Source organism: Alosa pseudoharengus, unplaced genomic scaffold (genome assembly GCF_046254945.1).
Source record: "Alosa pseudoharengus isolate Yale_2024_CS ecotype anadromous, Long Island Sound unplaced genomic scaffold, YU_APseudo_1.1 YU_APseudo_1.1_scf_18, whole genome shotgun sequence".
NCBI lineage: Eukaryota > Metazoa > Chordata > Actinopteri > Clupeiformes > Clupeidae > Alosa > Alosa pseudoharengus.
In genome coordinates, this window is record NW_027468650.1 from 29,316,395 (window position 1) to 29,331,468 (window position 15,074).

A 15,074-nucleotide genomic window follows, 5' to 3' on the forward strand; every position below is an offset into this window, starting at 1 on the left:
GCGGCTCTCAGAAAAGAGGCTTTGTGACTTCTAGCAATCGTCATGCATCATTTTAAGTGCAGTTTTTGCATCGTAAAAGGAAGCTGTTTTGCACGACACAAAAGTACAGAGGAGACACCTTGGCATGAGAGCTGCACATGCAAGCATGTCCAGAGCTACTGTGGGCTCATTCTAAAGCCCTCAGCGCTCAGCAGCTCCAAGACTGCAGGCCTTGCTGCTCATATACAACCCTACCTAGAGTAAACGACTGCATATGCCTGAGGGAGGGAAGAGCGGAGAAGACAAAAGCAAACAAAGGCAAGAAATAAGCGGTTATCTTAAAAGAGGAATAATGAGAGAGAATCATAACAACAAAAAAAACATGAAGGAGAAGAACAAAATATATGAAAAAGAGCAGAGAAAGAGAAGAAAAAGAAGTCAGTAAGTAAGTAAGGAAAAGGTTAAGTGGGGGGGGGGGGATCGAAAAGCATGTCTGGGCAAAAGAGGTCCCCCACATGTTGTGCTAAGAGTGATGTTTGTTCCTCATCATCATCATCATCATCAAAAATCAATGGATACTGACCGCTGCACCGCCTTCTCGTGCCGGGACAGCCGGTGGCTGGTGGTGGGCACCTCGTCCAGGTCGTCGTCGAGGTCGCAGGGGTCGGCGGCGGCCTCTTGCGAGTAGCTGTGCTTCATCACCAGGATGCTGCGGCGGTTGCCGCCGCCGGTGGAGGGCGGGAGCAGGGGCCGCACCACGGGCTGCGGCGGGAGCTCGCTGAGGATGGCGGCGGCGGCCGAGGCCTCGCGCGCCGACAGGTTGCTGCGGCTGCCCTTGGCGCTGGACAGCTGCGAGTGGGAGCCGCCCATGCCCATGCCCATGCCCATGCCCAGGCCCATGCCGCCCACGCCGAGTCCACCCATGCCCCCGCCGCCGCCGCAGTGGTGGTCGTGGATGCAGCGCGAGGAGGAGCGGCGGAGCTTGTGGTAGTTCTCAAAGTCCTCGGTGAGGTCGACGAGGTCGGCGGACGCGCCGGCGCTGCGGAGCGTGCACAGCTCGTAGTGCGGCGGCTCGAACACCTCCTGGAACATGGTAGGGTCGAAGTCCTCGCGCCGCAGGATGTACTTCTTGCGCGGCTGCTTGATCTGCACCACCACGGACACCACCAGCAGAATCAGCACCACGCAGCACGTCACACCGATGATCGTCCCGTTGGTGTTGTTCAGATTGTCCAGGATGTTTGCTTTCCTCTTCTCTGCACACACACCAACAAATACCTTACATTACAACAAATACATTGTCAACGTATATGCAGTGTTATGGTAAATGGTAAATTGACTGCATTTACAAAGTGCTTTTCAACTTATCGGGGCACTCAAACCGATTTACAGATTACAGATGTTGTGGTTGTATTATTACATTATAAACGTTACGATAAAGACTGTAAAAGGTCTTTAACCAGGTTTGTAACACACCAACTCGCCAGCTTGCCTTTGTAGCTATGAAAAAGTCAGAGCTGCTTAATAATTTTGAAACACCAGATTACACATAAGAAAACCTCCACACATCTACACATGAATTCACACTATTAATGTTTCATACACGAAACCCAGTCATTTGATCTGATCTTACTACCTGTCAACTACCTATACAGGTCAGGTTTTCATACGCTATTAACCCTCCAATTATCCTTGGGGTCAATTTGACCCCAAGCAACGTTTAACATCATAAAATATATGGTTCACTTTTTTTTTTTGCTTAATGTTTCATGACTTTTCCTCAATTGAAGGGTACAACAGAGTTAGCATGAAATTTGTACAATAATATGTTTTCAATGTCCTATACATTCAATGTCCTATACATATTTTGTACATTCATGTTCCTTGGGGTCAGTTTGACCCCAGCTGTCAAATTGCTGGATGGGCAATATTGCCAGCCAGGGTTCCAAGGTTCATAAAGGGGTGTGTGTGTGTGTGTGTGGGGGGGGGGGGGGTGGGATTGTTTTGTAGGGCTTTTGGTGGTGGCTATTACACTCTTGTTAAGTACCTGTCACAAAAAAACTGGGTAACAATATGAATTATAATCATTTTCTGAGGGTTTACTTAGCTGGGGTCAAATTGACCCCAAGGATAAAGAGTGTCGGTAAGATTTGAGGATAACACAAGGGTTAAGTTGAAAAAGAAAATATAACATACTAAATTTGCTTTGGAGATGGCAAACAATAAGGATGAATAACTGCCAGGCAAAGCTGCCAATTGGGGCCTATTTGACATATGGGTCTGGTGGTTTGAGTGAAATGAGTAATGCGATTGAACCTCTGCCGAAAGTGTGCTGACTGCAACATCTACAGCTTGCTTCACTGTGTGGCAAGTTAAGAGTAAGGGTAAAACACGCTGGGCAAAAAGATTCTTTGTTTTATCCCTTGCTTTGCAGCTGTTTGCCTTCACCTGCAGCGCACGGACCCAATGCAGCAAATCATCCGTCATTCCTGGACAGAACTGCTGCGAGGAGTCGCACCGGCCCCATCAGCGCTCATAAGTGCAGTCCCACACCGAGTTGGAGGCCGTTATGTCAATAAGGCAGCCATTACGGCTGCCTTAACAAGAGGAGGAGAAGCGCCAAGACACCCACCAACCTCCATTACAGTCTTCACAACTGCACAATTCATTAGGTCTGCTGATGGCAGGCAGAGAGAGTTTGCATATTGTGTGTGGGGAAACTACGGGAATAATCAGGGCTGTGTTTTGATACCTGAGTGGGAAACTATGGCAATATTCAGTGCTTTGTTTTGGTACGTAACTGGGAAACTATGGGAATATTCAGTGCTTTGGGTCACGACTGTTCAGTGATTTGTTTACTGTCCGGGTCAGCACAGTCACAGAGGGTGAAAGAACATCTGAATGAGAATGAAAGGGAAGCACCTGTGAGGGGCATGCATCATTTTCCATCAACAAATTAGGTCAAAACAAACTGTACGTGAACAAAATAAGTCAAAACCAAGAGGTGAATGAAGTGAGTCAAAACAAATTAAGTCAACAAAGAAGTCAACCTTTTCCCTCTGTCCAACTGTGGTCAGCTGAAACGCAGGTCAGTATGGACTGTGAGGTCACACTTGCTTACCTTTGCAGTGGTTCTCATCCCAGGGATAGACGCAGTTCTGAATGCCGTTGCACACCAGTGAGTTGTTGATGCACATGTTGCTGTGACAGAAGAATGTGTCTGCATCACATGGAGCTGAGGAGAAACAAGACACATAATACAGTTATATTCAGACCATGTTACAGACTTCTACCACATCATTCACACTCACTTACTAGGGGTGTAACGGTACAGAGAAGTCACAGTTCGGTTTGTACCACGGTTTGGACACCATGGTTTGTATACAAAGAAAAAGACACACAGGAGAAATGCATCACGCTAGCCTGGAGTGAGTCATGACCTTCCTGACCTTAACAAAAATTCTATGAACAGCCCACCTACATGACCTGGCCATTTAAAAAAAAAAATCAGAAAATCAAACCAGACACCCCAGCACTCTCAGTACAATCCCCTCCTTGAAAAAGGTTTGCTCCATCTATCCGAATGAGAATGAGCATTGCGTTTATCCATATTTACTGATATACAGTATATTCTCAGTATGCAGGCATGTATTGGACCTTGAGGTTCGTGCTGCAGTGATTTGGTAGCCTACTAATACACATTTGGTACAGCCCTGTCACTTACTATATAACTCATAGCAGTATGACATGTTCAGGACATAGAAATAGCAGTGTGGAGGATCCCTACATGTATCTCACGTCAGTCTCTACGGACAGTTCACTGAGACCGTGCTTCGATTTAGAAGCACACTGGTCAGTGAAGCACATCTTGTGAAGATTTGCCGGGCACCACTATGGCGCATTAATTTTAATCCTTCTCTTCAAATATGCATGGGAAGCAAGTCCACCTCGAGGGGAGAAGCGCCGGCCTTGTGCAGAGATGAGACCCATCCAATCGTCCAGAGAGGGTTCGCAAAGAGTAGCCGTGCCCTAACTGCAGCTGTCTGATGCAACGAAATGTGGTGATGGAGAACACTGCATTCTCTCTCACCGGTCAAAGCCGGTTCATACATAAGTAAAAAGGGACGCAAAATAAATATATTACTAAAAGTATTGAAACAGCTTTTTTGAGGGCAACTGAGGCTGTCATGGAGAACGCACCTTGTGTCGTTGTAATTGAAATTGACACCATGGGCAGTTTTACACAGAGGCTAAAGGCACTTTCTTCAGCGCGCGAGGCCTAATTGGAGATGCTTGTTTGGCATGTTCCACGCGTGAGCGTGCCCGCCACTGCGTCCGGGGCTGGATCTACAGCGCCGTATGGCAGCGTGGCCCATAATCATAAAAGCCAGAGATGAAAGCCAGCGATGATCCGACAGGATGTGATCCAATTAAAAAAAAAACAGATAGAGAGAGAGAGAGAGGAGTGAGAGAGCGAGAGAACCGTGTTGTAATGTGTGGCACTCCAGCATGGTGGAACGATAATTAAATGGCAAGGTGACTTTCAGAAGCAGTGGCTCACTTCCCTTCCAATCAGCCCTTTTGCTGATAATGCACTCACGCATCAACAGCAGCTGTGGCAGGCCCTGCAGGCTGGCCACCCTACCCCACACTATGCCATGTCAGACGCTGTCATGCTGTTGACACACAATAATTGATTATTTATTGGGGGAGAAGTATATCAAGTTTGTTGCCTGCTCTTGCAACAGCAGACCCCTGCAGCCTCCCAAGTTGGGTTGTTTCACAAACAAAAGGTCACTACAGATTCAGCCTCTACAGTGTATAGCTACTTTTACTTATCTGAGGTGAATAATAAAATTAGAAGAATTCTTCCCTCAGTCTCCCCCTAGTGGCCTTGAGTCTCCCCTGCAGTACCACCACTCACCACAGGATGGCACTGCAGGACTCTGGCTGCTTGTCTACATCTGCTGCAGCAACTGGACTGGGAGTCCAGGGACTAATCTCCAGAGGAATTATCTTCCGGTGATCTTATAATAACGGTGGCCTTTTTCCCTCACGTGCCCACACTCCCCTCATCCCCTCACTGCATATATTAGAACGTAATTGAGCGGCTGAACCCAATATCCCATCCCTGGCATCTCCATAATGGACACAGCAGGGCCCGTGTTGTTGCAGAACCCAGGAGCCTCTCTGGGGTTTAAGGATGGAACCGTACGTGGCTCTTCCTTTGGTTAAGTAATCCCCGCTCTCCACGTTCTCCACTGCCTCTTAATTAATGGCCAGGAGGTGAAGGTTACGATAAAAAAGCTCCTTTGTCTGCCTGATGAGGTTCCTGAGAGCCCATGTGTCCATCCAGTGATGAGATAAGAATAATGTGCTGCGCTAATGTGTGCTCCTTGGCTGATTTAAACTTCACCACTGTGACTGAATTTATCTTAGTGTGTGCTGGCATAACCAGACAAACTGACAGAGAGGGGGGAAAGAGAGAGAGAGAGAGAGGGAGAGAGAGATAGAAAGAGAGAGAAAGAGAGAGAGATAGAGAGAGAAAGAGAGAAATATAGAGAAATACAGAAAGGGATGAAGATGGAAATACAGCAGGTGAAATACAAACCAGAGAAATAAGCCCAAACAAAAACAGTAGGAGGGAGAAAATCAGAGATAGATACATTATAACAGAAAGGGTTAGAGAGAGAAAGAGAGAGAGAGAGAGAGAGAGAAAGAGAGAGAGAGAGAAAGAGAGAGAGAGCGAGAGAGAGAGAGAGATCAGCTACCTGCGCTGCAGAGGCAGCCGGCCGTTAGCATAACGGGGCTCGGCAGGTGGTGGTCTCAAGTCTCTGCCCGCTCACTCCAGCTCCTCTCTGAGCAACTTACGCAGGGGTGTTTCCCGGGCAACCGCACATCCGCATGTTCATTCACTTGCTAGGCTGCACAAAGGACACTGGTTCCCACACAAATCCACCCAGCGCTTTTCATGCACACACACACACACACACACACACACACACACACACACAGGCTGATGGCAATGCACAGCTGCGTGAGCCCACGGATTTGTGGAGCACCCTATCCTCACAGAAGGCATTACAGGAACCCCATTCACCTCTACATTCACCCCCATGCTACCCCTCCTCTCCGCTCCACTCCCCTCCCCTATACCCCACACCCCTGCCCCACACCACACTACCCTACTAAGCCGCTCGACAGAGAGAGACACTGCCATTCCAGAAGACGCACAGCAGGAGAAAGGACTGCAGCTCTGAACCACTCAAATATGGAGACATAATTTGTGAAGTCCGGGTGTGTGTCTGTGTCTGTGTATGTATAAGTATATATACTCTTTTGATCCCGTGAGGGAAATTTGGTCTCTGCATTTATCCCAATCCGTCAATTAGTGAAACACACAGCACACAGTGAGCAGTGTGTGTGTTTGTGTGTGTGTGTGTGTGTATGTGTGTATGTATGTGTTTGTATCAGATATAGGGCTATGAACAGAGACTGTGCTCAACGGCACCACCCTCTCTGTGAAGTCACATGTCTTGTGCGTGTTTGTGGGTGCACATTTTCTTCACGCTACCGCTAAGGATAACACTGTCGCAGCAACAATGACAGCCCTCTATGTGCCCAAATGGCCTCACAGCTGATTCTGTCTTATCCTCTCCCATCACTGTGAGGCTCTCAGAGCGGAGACAGGCCGCTGTGTCCTGAAGTGGGCCCTACGGGGACGTTGAAGGGACACCCAGCTCATGGTGCTGGTCCTGCGGTTATCCACTTGAAAACACATCCAAAAAATATATTCCCATCTATTGTTATTTATTAATGTATTAAATAAGATCTTTGAAATTGTTTTAGTGGTGAAGCAACATATTTGGGGATTAAATATTTGCATAAACTGAGTGGGAAAGCAGTCGTGTAGTCTTTGTGATACACAGGACTGCAGTATGCACTATACTAGGGATGCACCGAATCCAGGATTCGGTTTCGGATTCGGCCGAATATTGGATTTTTTGACGGGGTTCGGTTTCTGCCGAACCTTAGAATTTTTCCCCACCGAACCGAACCCTACGCTTACACTATGCGTGCTACACTGGTCGACGTCATGACGCCGCCTTTGATTATAGGAAGGTGTTTACGTAGGTGGCCCGTTCGAATGCAGTAGCTCAGGCTGTGTGAGTGAGAAAGTGAAAATGGAACTCGAGCAGAAAAAGTGTTGTTTGGCAGTACTTTCAGTCCAAAGAAGGTGATTCTAGTCGAGCTACATGTTCAATTTGCAGTTAAAATAAAATAAAATTAAATATACACTGCTGTGGATGTTATTTACTTCATAAATGTGTTTACTGTGTTAATGGACTGAGGATGGAGTAGGATTCGGTATTCGGTTTCGGATTCGGCAGAATCTTAACCAGTGGATTCGGTATTCGGCCGAACCCCAAAAATCTGGATTCGGTGCATCCCTACACTATACCCACTTAAAAAGCATCACCATCTCAGTATACCCACTTAGAATAGGCAAGGATACGTATTAACATTTGGGGTTGATCACAGTATACCCACTACAGCTTACTAGACTACACCACTGTGGGGAAGTGGGCGACTCAGCCAACGGGAGCTCCACAGCGCCCCAGTTTCCCCATAGATGCGTTCAATCATCCAGGAATGGAGAAATGGAGATCTATGTGAAAAATCGCCAGATTTCTCCTTTAATGTTAGTCTGGTGCTGTCTTTGATCTTTGATCTACCGGTGAGACATCAACAGAGGCCTGAAAATATTTCTAGCCCAACATGCCCTAAATTAACCAACAATGCTATTGTCTGTGCTGGCACATGGCGTTGCTTTTCATTGCTTGTGTCTATGCTGAAGCTAATGGTGTTTCTGACCAATACTAGTGCCTCTCTCTCTCTCTGATGGTGTCTACTAGAGTCTCTGCTGGTGGGCAGTTACTCTCTCTCTCTCTCTCTCTCTCTCTCTTTCTGATGGTATTTACCAATGCTAGAGTCTGTGCTGGTGGGCAGTTACTCTCTCTCTCTCTCTCTTTCTGATGGTATTTACCAATGCTAAAGTATGTGCTGGTGGGTAGTTACTCTCTCTCTCTCTCTCTCTCTCTCTCTCTCTCTGATGGTACCTACTAATGCTAGAGTCTGTGCTGGTGGGCAGTTAGAAGAGGGAGGCTTCCGGCTGTGGTGGCTCTATTCGAGCGTTGTGTGTTTGATCCCGCCAGCAGCGCTCTCTAATGATGAACCCTGCAGGCTGCACATTATGCATTATGTGCACACATACACACACACACACACACACACACACACACACACACACACAAACATTCATTTTCTGAGACCTGTCTCTTGCTAATTCTCATCTCTGCCATCACTGCTCTCTCTCTCTCTCTCTCTCTCTCTCTCTCTCTCTCTCTCTCTTTCTCCTTTTTTTCACAGGTTACAGTATGTATCTCTCCTTTTGTTTGTTTCTCTTTCATAAAATATCTCTGTGCCCATTGCTTTCTCTCTACCTCCACCTCTCCAGTCTTCCTGTCCTCCACCAATGCAGTGTGTTCTCTCCTAATCATTTCACTTCACAATACCACCAATAACCGTCCAGCACTGCTACTATTCCTGTTTTGGCTCCATTACTATTCTTCTTCTTCTCCCTGGCTGTCTTTATTCCTCTCTCTCTCTCTCTAAGACACGTACACAAACACACACACACGTATACACACACACACACACAGTCGTCCTCACAGTCGTCCATCACCATTGCTATAGTGCTGCAGCTGCTGTGACCCCCCCCCACACACTCTCTCACTCCCTAATCTCTCTTGACAACCAAACCAGGCTGCTGTTCCTGTTTTGGTGTCCCTTCATCTGCATCCTCCTTCCTCTAGCTCTTCCCATGATGTCACACCATCCAGCAGGCTTATGCTGCTCCTTTCATTCCTTTTTCTCTCCCTTTTTCTCTATCTCTCACTCTGCCTCTCTCTCTCAGTCCCGCCATGGTGACCACAGCGGGGCTCATCATATGCTCTCTTTCTGTCTCTCCCTCCATCTCTCTCTCTCTCTCTCACTTTTCTCCCTCCCGTTCTTTCACAGAAAGTAGCCACTCATACCAAACAGCCAAGAGTTCTCCACCACATCCCCTACTCTGTGGATGTCTCTCTCTTGCTGAGCTCACTCAACATAACTTGACGATGTACTGTGGCCCCCTGTAGTCTTATCCTCTTCTCTGACACTCTGTCTCTTCTCTCCCCACTCCCCTGCACCACTACAATCATCCAGACGACACTTTCACATTCACGCTTTCTGTGATTCACGCAGCTGCGTGAAATGTATTACAACCTATAACGTACAACGTATTACAACTTATAATGTATTACAACTTATAACGTACAACTTACAACGTATTACTTGTGGTTATTTGGGTCATTGCAGCTTCACTGGGGAAATATAAATAAAAGACGCATGATTCACGCATGAGGTCCCGTGAGAATCACGCGTGAAACCGGACAATTCCAAGTGGTACCCACTGTAGGATTGTATTTAAGAAGTGCATAAATGGGATTCATGTGTGAAAGGTCTATCTCTCTATAACTCTTTCTGTCTCTCTCCCACTCTGTGTTCTAATGTATCTGTCCCTCTAGTGTTTTTGCTTGTTCTTATTTTTCTATTTAACCTGCTGTATTTCCATCTTCATCCCTGTCTGTCTGTCTGTATCTCTCTCTCTCTCTCTCTCTCTCTCTTTTTTTTTCTCGCTCTTTCTTTCTAATCTCTCCTGATGACATTGTTATTGCTGAGGGCCCCCTACGCTCTTATCCGTCTCTTCCCTTCCCCTCTCTCCTCCATCTCAATCACAGTCCATCTCAGACTAACCAGATCCGCCACCCACCCACCACCACCACTGCACCTACTGCGGCGCCCGCACAGCAGGCAGTGGGTTAGCACAGCGCCAGGCACAGCCGGGCACCGGCGTGGATCAAAAGACCCTGGCTGGCTGGCATGTGGGTGTCGCCATTGCCGCTGCTGCTATCACCACCATGCGCCGCAGCTCGGCTCTCCCACAGAATGGCAGTCCCTGCGGGAGGCAGCTCATCCCTGAAATGAACAATCCCCCCACCCCCCAGACCCCCACTCTCCCATGCCTGGCTCGAGCACCTGCGCACTACACTCCATCCTCCCCACCCCCCCGTCTCCAACCCCCCCCCCCCCCCTGCTGAGCAGCCTCTAATGAGAGCTTTTATGGAAGCCGCTTTGCTTCTGGCAGAGCAGGACAGCGTCTGGGCCAGATCGGGGCCAGGTGCGCTCCAGCTGGGTTTGCTGCTTGCCGGGTTTTCGAACTCATTTGTTATTGTCAGAGCTTTTTTTTTTGCGGTCCACTGCGGGGGCAGTCTCTTGTATTTCTTGAACTGCAGTGGCTACATAAAGCTTTCCCATTACAAAAGGGCCCACTGCTGCCTTGGACTGAACGGTCTCGTGTGTTTACAGAGACATGAAAGCCTGCACTTCAGTGCTTTTCACTTCCTGAAGATGTGCCTGCCCTTGTGTGTGTGTGTTGTGTGTTTGTGTGTGTATGTGTGTGTGTGAGAGAGAGAGAGAAAAAGAGAGAGAGAGAAAGGAGAGAGAGTGAAAGAAAGAGAGAGAGAGGAGGTTGCTAACATTTTTGGCAGAGATGAGTTGGCTAACTAGAGCTGAGGTGTTCCTCGTTCCCCCCACTAGTAAACACGCTACTAAAGAACAGAGGGACGGGATTGGCTGTGCATGAGTCGGTGAGCTGGAATCCCATTTGAACTGCCAGAGAAAATGACTAGTGAGCAATTCATCCCAGGGCTTTTCAACGCCATCCAACATGCCTACATCAATACCTAACCACATTCTTCCAATGGTATAGAGGGGAAGGACAGGTCGAATTCCCTGGTAGTCTATCCAACTGAGCAGCAGCTAATGAAGGAGCTTTGTAAAACTGAAAAGAAACAGAAAGATCTTAGGATCTAATCTCCCAGTGGGAGGCTGGGCTCTCGCCCAGGCAACATCCCCAGTCTACCCGACCAGAGTCTCCAGCCAGCGGAAACCCATAAACCTCCATGTAGCAGAGACACTAGCCGTGTTTGCCTAATGGCATGCTGTAAAAGCTAACCTATGGCTCAGTTGTTTTATTTTCCAGGAGCCTGTGCTTGGTTTAGCAGGATGCCAGTGGAACGGCAGCAACAAGGGGAAGATAGTGGCCTGAGGCAGAGGGCAGGCGAGGTTTTAACACTTAGATTTAGTCTCTTCACAGACGCTTTGTTTTTAACAAGGCAATATGTAGTCCAGTGCCGTGACATGCATGGACGCTCCATGAGATATGATGCTAGTCTCACACACACAGTATAGATGTTGTGCCGGCATACCAATAAGATCATACGATGTTAGTGGTTTTGAACCAGTGAGGTTCAGTTGTTTCAAAGGTCAAATGCAATCCATGAGACTTCTTCGTTTTTTCGGTGTGTGTCGCATCCTCTTCAACCTCCTAATCCATGTTCCAGCTCCTGGTTTTGGCCTTTGTGATGCTCCCGACAGTTGACTGACAGCTTGCAGAACTATTCAACATTTGATGTGCACACTTGTCTGTCATCTGCTAATTCATATGCCTATCTAAAGGGAAACTTGGCAGGATTAGCTATATTTCCCTCTCTGCTGGAGAAATTGTGCATTATGCTATTTCAAACTGTGGAAAAAGGTAACAATAAAGCACATGGATTTGTTTACCAGCTAGCGAAAAGGTTAGCTTAAGTTCGGCAGAACAATGTGGATGTTACAAGGTAAGAAACACAATTTAAAACGAGTTTCTTGTTTCTCACTTCTCTTTCCGGGACGGTAGTCTCAATGTTGCAAGGTTGGTTTTCCGCCTGGGGACGCTAGGGGCAGTGGGGAAAGTCACCAGTTTCACCGGAACAGGTCATTTAACCATCCAAATGATTTCTAAACGGGTTTATTACGTTGAAATAGTTGCCAAGTCCCCCTTTAAGACATGCTTTGTTAGTTCTTTGCCATATTATCACAAGATTTCCCAGCGCTGTGTCAAGTTTTTCTATGGCAGGTTTTCACATACTGTCTATGAACCTATTGCCTGTTGTTTTGGATTCTACTGGATGTTATTGATCTGCCTACTTATAGCTTATGACACTGGACTGACCTTCTGTTTTGATAGCTCAGGGTTTTAGACTTTTATGTGAGCTTTGTTTTTTGCCTCTGTTTTAGGGTCTCAGTGTTTTTTTTTTGTATTTTGTCACAAGACACAGGGTGTTTGCCCCTTGTCTTTATTAAAAGGCTAAAGAGATCATTCTGTTTTCCAGAGTCTGTTTTGGGGTCTTTAAACCTAGATTGCCTCCACCGGCCGGGACAATGTGAAACGAAGAAAGAGAAACTGCTTTAAAGAAGTTTACACTGGAGCACTTTAAATTGCCCTAGAAAAGTCTTTGTTTACATGCCAGTGGTTGTCCAACAAAATGTAGCTTTTAACTTGAAGCAGGCGCGCCTGCAGGTGTACGTCCGTACGCACTGTGCGTACCATCAGGCTACTCAACAGCGAGAGAAAATGTCCCTTGTGTGTGTGTATTCACACCAAATTCGCCTACCATACCGTCCCAACTATGCACAGTATCCCATTAGCTGCATGCCATCAGGCTATTTACCATTTTCTATTACGTAAAGTTAGTGAACACGTTATCAAAATGAACGTGCACACATTTTGTTTGAGCAGGAGAGAGAATACGCACGCAGACACGCAATAGGCTACTTGTTGTTTTCTTTTACTCGGCTATCTGGTTATCAGCACACAATGTTGAGCTAATTCACTAACTCAATACTCATCGTGGATATCACAAGTTTAGACAACGAAAACAGAAAGGATGGAGGCAGCAAAGCTAGGAGTTATTCCAGATGTACAAGAACAAGCAATTGGTGTGCTTGTCAGAACGTTACTAAAGCCAGACGTCACGTTACAGAACAAAACTAAAGGTAATACCGTATTTTCCGGACTATAAGTCGCACTTTTTTTCATAGTTTGGCTGGCCCTGCGACTTATAGTCAGGTGCGACTTATATATGAAAAAAATATATAATTGAACATGTTTTTAAATGTTAATTCATATAAACTGACATGAACCCTACATGAAACATTACTGTCTAGCCGCGAGAGAGCGCTCTCAAATGCACAAGTTCTGTGCACTTTCAGTCAGAGATTAGTGGTTGCACTATGCCTGAAACACACGTGCATACCTAAATCCTCAAATTACGGCCAGGATTCTGTTTGGGCCTCAGATTCGGACAAATAAAGGCCAGTAATAATTTTGTTTTAATTTAACTCATAAAAGAGCTCTTCTTAATATTTTATATTGTTGGTTGGTTTAATATTGTTGCCAATGAAAAGTCATTGTCTTACACGTCTCCAACACGTTGCTCTCAAGCTATCAGTTGCATGCCGCCCCCTTCTGAGCTTGCCAGAGGCTGAAGCAGTAACCTACATTTAAACACAATTGTTGCTGCCAGGAATCAGCCTACGAATTTTATAAAAAAGTAAATAATGCATGATTAAAAAATAACTACAGTAAATTTAGGCTGAATAAGGTTTCCATTTCAGCACAACACACATTCCATGAATAAATGAAAGCGGATGCCTTATCTCGCAATAAGCGGATGGAAATCCCAACACCCTTACATGAAACTTAATAGTGAACCATCAAATACCCCGCAGATTTCAGTGGTCATCAGTCCCGATATTTAGCAATATAATCAAACAGTAAACCATGCCTGTGCTTTGCGCAGCCTAATAAAAAGACCCCAGCGATAATTTGAAGATTTACGATAGTTTGTCTCCTAAACATTCCTCACCCGTTATCTAGACATGCATGAAAACATTTGAAAACAAAACTCACTGCCATGTAGGCTAATATTTGATCGCTGTTTTGCTACTAATTATCTTTCACGTACTTAATATGCACACTGGAAAGTGAAAGTAAGCCTACTGCGCTCCATGTCTGTATCCGTCTGTTCACCTCCGCTCCGGCCCTCTTCTTGGCTGCCTTCACTCCTTCTTCGTCTTCATTAACTTTAATCTTTTTGGCCTCAATAGTCCAGTTACATAGTCTCTGTTTTTGGATTTTGTGAAATACATTTCTAAATAAATGCGACTTATAGTCCAGTGCGACTTATATATGTTTTTTTCCTGTTCATGACGCATTTTTTGACTAATGCGACTTATACTCCGGAGCGACTTATAGTCCGGAAAATACGGTAGCCTGTATAGGGCTGTATCAAGTTGTCCAAATGAATAGGTCATTCTAGACGTTGTCGTTGTATTATGTATTATTGCATGTGGATGTTGTTATGCTATGTAGGCTACTTTTTTGCTGACCAATGCACGGACCTAAAACGGACAAAATTGTTCACAAGTGAAATTTTTCTTTGCGGCGGGGGGCGGGGGGTGTACCATAGCATTAATTCCTGCAGGCGCCCCTGACTTGAAGCAATGAACAAAACAACAAACCCCATTTTCTGAGAACACTGAGAATGATGGGAAAATGCCATGACTGCAGTAAGTGGTATCAAGTTATCTGCAGGGTGCAAATTATAGAGGAAGAAGGTTAGAGGTGCCTGACCACTCTAATTAAGACTTGAACTCCCTGGATGTCAGTTCGAAGATAAAATTGTATGGGTTGACTCCAAGAATGAAAATTACAACAAGGGATCCTGTTCTAACAAAAGACAAAACAGGACCATAAAATAACTCTGCCTCCTGCAGTGCACATGTACATGACTGGGTCTCCTAAAAGCACTGGTCTGTAATGACCATCACTACCGATTCACTTAGAACACTGTATCTTTTTAGATGTGAAGGTTGTTGTGCTACTATACTTTTGGGAAACACAGCTCTACGCTGTGCATTGATCTGAAAAAATCTCCCATAAATAAATGTTAATGTTAGTGTCTCTCTATCACCTCAAAGATTTGAGATTAAGAGTTTTACAAGAAGTTTACACTGATACAATGCTATTCTACTGATCCCAGCATCCACTACATGAAAAAAAATACATTTATCATTGATTATCCTTAAATTATCAGTATAAACATTAC

The 15,074-nt window shown here is 45.9% G+C and overlaps 1 protein-coding gene across 2 annotated transcripts in view; it reads right to left on the bottom strand.

The window, feature by feature from the left end:
- neto1l (neuropilin (NRP) and tolloid (TLL)-like 1, like) overlaps nucleotides 1-15,074 on the bottom strand; it is a 78,844-nt gene that overhangs the window by 4,893 nt on the left and 58,877 nt on the right. For both annotated transcript variants that reach the window (XM_076290838.1, XM_076290837.1), the window contains 2 exons: nucleotides 3,101-3,214; nucleotides 563-1,235 (listed from right to left, as the gene is read on the bottom strand). In XM_076290838.1, coding sequence (XP_076146953.1) covers nucleotides 563-1,235; nucleotides 3,101-3,214 — 787 coding nt within the window. The remainder of the gene's footprint in view (nucleotides 1-562; nucleotides 1,236-3,100; nucleotides 3,215-15,074) is intronic.